The 7,238-nt window shown below is 37.6% G+C and overlaps 1 protein-coding gene across 1 annotated transcript; it reads right to left on the reverse strand.

The window, feature by feature from the left end:
• Positions 1-500: 500 nt before the first annotated feature.
• LOC127101498 (protein C2-DOMAIN ABA-RELATED 4) lies at positions 501-1,647 on the reverse strand. Its single transcript, XM_051038927.1, has 4 exons — positions 1,486-1,647; positions 1,215-1,387; positions 1,031-1,126; positions 501-945 (listed from the first exon to the last, which is right to left on the reverse strand). The coding sequence occupies exons 2-4, from the start codon at positions 1,323-1,325 to the stop codon at positions 655-657; spliced, it is 498 nt and encodes a 165-aa protein (XP_050894884.1). The 5' UTR covers positions 1,326-1,387; positions 1,486-1,647; the 3' UTR covers positions 501-654.
• Between the last annotated feature and the right edge of the window lie 5,591 nt (positions 1,648-7,238).

A 7,238-nucleotide genomic window follows, 5' to 3' on the forward strand; every position in this document is an offset into this window, starting at 1 on the left:
TGGAAGAAAGAACTAGTTAAGCATTGTCTTAGAGAATGTGGATAATCGATCAGAGATTATTACATGTGTTGTGATTGTAAGTTGTTTCGATCAGGCATTAGAAAAGGTAATTGAAATAGTGTTTACAAAAAGGTTGCGCTTGTTGAAACTATAATAAGAAACATTTGTGGCAGCGCAACAGAGGAAATCATAGAAATCCGATGGAAAATTCATAAAAATAAAAAGATGATTCTCACATACAACACCAATATTTCATACTGTAATCAAGAATAGACGAAAAATTATAAGTTTATAATAATTTAGAGATAAAATTATAAGTTTATTCTAACTAATAATCTATAGCTCACACTTTATTCTTAAACTTATTTATTCACCTTTAGAATTAACCCTTATAAAATTATTTACTCAACAATGTTTAAAATCAAATAAGGTTCAAATAAGGAAAAATAAGGAAAAAAATACATATTCAAATAAGGTTCAATTAAAAAGAATGCACGAAATAGTCACAATATAAAGTTTCCTTTAATCATCTGTATAAATGATGTAGCAAGAACAATGACGAATAAGGAAAAAAAAATACAAATTCAACCCTAAAAACAATGCCCTAAAATAAAGAAACAAAGAATGATATTTTTTTTTGTGTTCAATGGAAAATTATAAACCCTTGGAACCAGGAAGAGAAATCCATTGCAATTGAATTTCAACTTCACCACATTCAACATGTCGCAATCTAAGAGCAACATCTTGGACAATTTGTCCATCCGTATATGTGATGCAACTCTCTTCTGCCAAACAATTTGTCCTACATGGTTGTATTCTAGTGATTATGGTACCACTTGGAAGATCATCTATGTTCATCTTCACTGCCTCTATAAATGGTGAAATATCAAATTCAGCATCTCCCATGTTGTCATCTTTGCTAAATGTGTCATAATCATACACAGTCTGCAAAAAAAAAATCAATCAGTTAGATAATGTATAATGATTTTTTTTTCTTTTAAAATTCTTATACATAGATTAAAAAAATTACTAGTTTGAATGGAACAATGGGATCGGTGATAGAAAGTGTAAGGTCTTCGTTCCATTGAGGATTAATATCCTTTTTAATCACACGAGTCTTGAGTTTCTGAAAATATAAAGGAAAATATTTAGAATATATTTGTAATGTGTCGTGTTAGATGTCTGTGTGTGTCGGGGTTTTACAAATAATATACCTGTTTGCCCATCTTAACAACGATGTACGGATCGCTGGTACTAACATCCCGAACGGCGAGGTTGACACCGCGCTTGATGCGAATTCTTAAAAGGCCGAGAAGGTCGTCCATGGATGATCTGCAAATATCTCTTTCTCAAATTCAATATCTAACTCCCTCTCCCTTTATTGATTCTTTAAAGAAAGAGCAAAAAACAAAGAAACAAAGAAACAAACATGTTAGAATGATTCTTGATTAGTTACTACTACAAGATGATAACATATATTCTTACCAGATAGTTGATGGCTAAATCAAATGTCTGAATCTTGATGATGGAGAGAGAGATAGATAGAGATAGAGAATGTTTTTTTTGTGGAAAATAAGATACGAAAGGGTTCAATTTATGAGAATGAAAAAGGTTGGGAAGAAAAAGTTAGTTTTATAGTGGTAAACAAAGAAAGAGAATGAGAGGTAACCGTTTCATAATTGCATGGTATCATCAACGTGTTTGACTGTCTTTAAACCTCTCCATCAATCACGTTATTCACTTTCTATTTTTTTAATGGTTCTCCTTTTTTCTATCTCATACAACTATCTTATGCATGACCTTGTATCATATGCATTAATATATATTCACTTTTTACAAACTTAACTTTTAATATAGATAATTAGTTTATGCAATTTCCTCATATTAGAAAATAAAAGTGAGATAATTAGTTGATGTGTTATACATCTATCAACTGAGTTGGTTTAACGAGATTATATATGTCATTTTTATTATATATTATTTTGAATAAAATATATTAAATTATAAATTATTTTACATAATTATTAATGTTATTTTTATTATTACACATTTAAATATTTATTATTCTCTTGACATTCATTTCTTTTAAGTTATCTTTTTTAATATCATTAGGAAGAACAAATTTATAAAATTACTTATATTTTTTTTTCTCATACAAATTAACTATATTTTTAGGGTGTAGAAAGTCTAAAGCAACTTATAATAAAAAAATAAAAAATGAAGAAAGTAATTTTATTTTATTTTAAGTTTAAACAAGATGATGAAGAGACTAATAAATTATTTTATCGGGTTCAACCAATCATGCTTTGTTTTCGTCAAATGTAATGAGACTAATCAAACTCAAAGAGATAGCACAAGTCGATCCGACTCAAGTAGCATATTATTCTATTGTTCTCTTGATAAGATAGTGACTAGTTGGTCCAGATGTTGAATTTCTTCAACCCAACATATTAAAACAACAGAGGTGATTACATTATTTGTTTTCTAAAATTAATGTCAATCCTGAGGTATTAACAATCTCCCCCTTTGGCAAATTTTAGCTAAAACAAATAATCCTCTGTTATCATCTCCCCCACCATGAACACCAATGTTGGTGTACATGAGGAAGAAGAGAAACAAGGCTCAGTTGTTCCAGAACCCTTCCCTTTAACAGGAGAGCTTCCTGAAGAGTATGTAATGCTGAGTACATAGACAATGTAACTCAGATCACAGGACACAACTGTTCTCTTAACTCAGATCACAAGACACAAGTGGTAATTCAGTTGGTGAATTTTGTGTCTAACCCCAACCCCAACTTTCTGTTTGTTACTACAGTGATCTGTTTGCTTCTCGACCCCAGGACGTTTCTTTCTCTCCCCCTTTTTAGCTAAACATTTGAAAAGGCACCCTTCACAAAACCAGATCCAGGCGCAGCTTGCCCAGACCTTAACATACCCCATGATTCTGAGATTGGAGTGTATCTGTTGTGGGGAGAAGGGGGGGCTCTTGCATCCTTTAAATAGTCCAGCCTGTGCTTAGGAATATCCGGTAGAAATAAATGCTTGGTCAAGATGCATTTATTTTTGCTGAGAAACAGTCAGAGAATCACCAACCAACTCTCAGACTATCTTTGAATGCCTTTTATAGCTCTTGACTGTTTCTTTTCCAAAACAGCCGTTCCAGTGCATGGAGACCATTCCATATATGCAGTCAGACACGTTGCACTCGATGTCTTAACATTCCTGCATTCAGCCAGTCTTCAACATTTCCCAAGACCTCTGTCATTCCTCCAGTAGAGGCTTGACACCTAGCACTGCTACAGCCAACTTTTCACACTTCAGTTGATGGTTACTCCCCCTGTACCACACAGCTGTAGCCATCAGTCTTATTCTGGTTTATCAGACTTAGCCACATCACCCTCATAATTCCTAATGACTTGAAAATTCAGAAGGAATTAACAGCAATGTCCAGGGCAATGTCATGACATCCGGTCAGACATTCTTCTACTCACTCAGCCTTGACATACATCACAACATCCTGATAACTACCTAGTCATCTGAGAACACATAGACCACAAGCTTGGTGATTGCTTGCAGCACACAGGCACAACTCCCCCTGTCATGGGCAACCTACTCTCTTGGAGGTCACACATGATCATATCCAACACCCCAAGGTTGGACCTTCACATACTTCCTGATTCAAAGAGATTCCAGACCACTTGATGAAAGGAAAACATAAGACGCATCTTCATGTCTTCAAGGGCGCACCCTCTGTCCAACCCTCTTGGCTGAACACATCCACACTCTGTGTCACTCTCTCTTCTAACCAGAACAGAAGATCACTTCACCTGAAGTTTTAACATCACCTGGGACATCCTTCACAGCATCACAAGGAGCACTATCTGATAGACTTCAGATATTACTGAGTCCCCAGCTTGGGCCAGAGGAACCCATACATACATTGGGATATACACTCTCACCCCACTACCAGAGACAGTCTTCCATAGATAGCTCAGAACTTCTACCACAAGCTCCAAGGGATGAATGGAAGCCCCTCCTTTTGTCTTCAACTTCCTACTTTTCTACTCAAAAGTAATTAGTCTCAGACCTTACTCAAGAATAATCTGCTGCCATATGTTGATTATCTTGATTCTTAGAACTCACTTCTGAGATAGACCAAATGCCACTGGTTGATTACCTCCTTCATGAATCCTCATATGAAAAAGTCAAATGCTGCTTTTTGACCTTCCCAAGTTTATCAGACTTCTCCCAAAGATATTCTGACCTTCCAAGTGAGATTTGAACTTCAATGTTTGAACTGTCCAGTCTACACTCCTGTAGATCCTTCTATCTCAAGTTGATGTGCCACTTCACCAACTAAGAATCTGATGCTGAACCTAATGTCACGGCATTGTGCTTGACATCCAGCTGTTGAATTCAGCTCCTTCTTCTGCCACTTGAAAGAACTTCCTCCCTTTCACAGAACGAGAGTTCAATGTTCTCATAGACTTGATTGTGGAACCAAGTTTGAGTAAACAACCTCCATCCTGCACGTTTGCAGTTAAGTCATCCAAGCTCGCACCTTGATGAATCCCTGCTTCTTCTCCAAAGACATCAGACACTCTGATGTATGAGTCTTCAGAAGGACCAGTTAGAAACTAACCCTTCAGCTCTACCAAGGATTCCACATCCTAAGGCAAGGCTGTTTCCATGATGTCAAGACTGCTGCCACTTGTTCTTGACTCCACAGTGTGCATAAGCTAATGCACTTCCTTACCTAGATCAGAAATAAACTGATCCAAGTAACCACCATCAAGACTATGATGTCTTCTTCTTCTTGTACATACCAAGGCTGAACATGTTTCTTGCCAGGAAACCATTTCAGAGATCATATGCTTTTGCTGCCACCAAAGAGATAGATCATAAGCCAATGTACTATCCTTCCTGTGATTCTGCACAGGGTCTTGAAGAAGTGATGTTCCAACATCTTTAAGAACATCCGTTATCTTGAGCTCCAAGGATAATCAATTACACTTGTACTTGACACAAGTAGACATTGATCTTAAATCCTTTCCCAATTATCCTTTCAGATACTTCCACCATAAGAATGCTTTGAAAATACTCTTCTAGTGTCAACATCTTCTGCTTGCAAGCACCTCAATAGTCTTGAGACTCTTTCCAGATTAGATTCACCCTTAGGAATGAGAGAGATGAATCCTTCCTTGCAAATGTGTCACACAACAACCAGAACCCAAGTGACACAGGTTAACAGCCAACCAGACCCTAGGCTGACCAAACGTGAGGAGGTTAACCAAAACTCCCCCTCAAATTAACAATCATGGAAACTCCACACCAATATCCATGCATTGTACGCAAATGTCTCAACATGACATCCACCATCCCTTACCAGTGGCAACTAACTCCTCCAATCACGCCAATCAGACTTCAGCTGACCATAAGTACTAGTGAGACACACAACACCAGTCAATAATAGATATGCATTGCCAGAGCATATTACCTCAACCAACCTCTGAATCTTCATATTCTCACTCCTAGTAAGAACTGCCACTTCTGAACGTGGTGTTTGAATAACAAGATTCATGGTTCCAACCCCCTTAAATGATATCACAATCAGGTTACCCCATTATTGACTGCTAACATCCAGGAGACTTATCTTCCAACACACCATAGTACTTCAGGGAATAACTACCCAATCCTGATCAAACTGCAGGAAGATGCCTAACAGCAGGAGTTTGCACAATGTCACATCTCAACCAGCTCAACTTCTAGGGATGACCTTCTTGAGCACACACCCAGTTGACCCTGCTCTTGTCAACTTAGCACACACAAATGTCTCCTCTTCCAGGTCAGGAGTAGGTTCCAAACAGAATTATCCCTTTGTTTGAACCCTAAAACCATCTGCTCTTCAACCAGTAGTTGCATACTTGTTGAACAACATGTTCTAACATCACATAGAACATTGGTTCCACCTCCTTAGAACAACCCTTCCTTGAAGGTCTTCAAGGTCTTCATATACACTACTCAAGAGAGTAAGAGAATCAGTGATTAAGTGACTCTTACCATCCTGGAGTGAGAACGTCATGATGAGTGGACTTGAGGAGACTCAAGTATCTTTGACATCTTCAGTAGATTATGATGAGATCTTGAACACAGCAGTCTTTCATCCACATGAGGGGAAACTACATCAGAGTTTGAGTTTTGCCATGTATTATGCAGCGGAAATCATAATACAACTCAACCTATGAACACACACTTCACTAGATTGGCCTCCAAGACCATACCAGGTTTGAATGTGATTTAGTACTGGCACAGCTTTCCCACACACAGGCCAATAGCCAACCTCCAGAGACAGGTACACACCATTCCTGTCATGAACAGTCCATCCACCTACTTCAAGGGACCATTCTGGGAATTACAGAACCTTACACAGGTTCCAGCATCAGTACTAACATAACTCCTTGCCAGCTACCAGAAAGTATCACCCATGGATCTCATCCAGAGACAGAACAGGATGCCTGCTCTGATACCAATTGAAATTCTGGCGTAGTCAGTATTCAGATGTTCTACTTCAAGTCACGAAATCTGATCTAACATTGTACCTATTACAGCAAGACAGTTATTACACTCTGTACTAATGTGCACCTTTTCACAGTGTCACGACCTCTCCTTCTATGTCATCCTAGAAAGGAGGAACCCTTAGTTATGTGCACCATAACCTTCACTTCTGTGGTTTTCCTACACAGATATCAGCACGATGTCTCAATCCTGTTTTGAACATTATCTGTTACATTGTTCCAGTTTGTTGGTCATGTACTTGTATTTCCTAAATTAAAGGTTGTAACAAGTTAAACTAATCTTCACTTATTAAGGAGCCAACAAATAGATTATTTGCCAGGTTCATTAATTGTAGCTTAGTTGTTAGTTTCCTAGATTTTAGATCAGCTGGTGAATTCCTGAAGAATAGCCTGAGAAAAATCCTGAAACAGAAAACTAATCATCCAACAATTTAGCATATGCAGTCATGAGTGAATGTCACAACATTCCGTTTGACATCCAAGTCCAGAACCATATGCTAAGTTTGTTTGGTTCCTGAAAACAGACTGTGCTAAATTTGCTGTACTGTAAAAGACCAACCAGTCTCTACTTCAGTATCAGCTTACAGGAAGAACTGTCAAGGCATCCAGTTTGACAGTTTCACAAAGATCCCTTTTGGCCAGGTCTGGTGTGCTTTTGAACTCC

Source organism: Lathyrus oleraceus, chromosome 7 (assembly GCF_024323335.1).
Source record: "Lathyrus oleraceus cultivar Zhongwan6 chromosome 7, CAAS_Psat_ZW6_1.0, whole genome shotgun sequence".
In the NCBI taxonomy this organism is placed as follows: domain Eukaryota; kingdom Viridiplantae; phylum Streptophyta; class Magnoliopsida; order Fabales; family Fabaceae; genus Lathyrus; species Lathyrus oleraceus.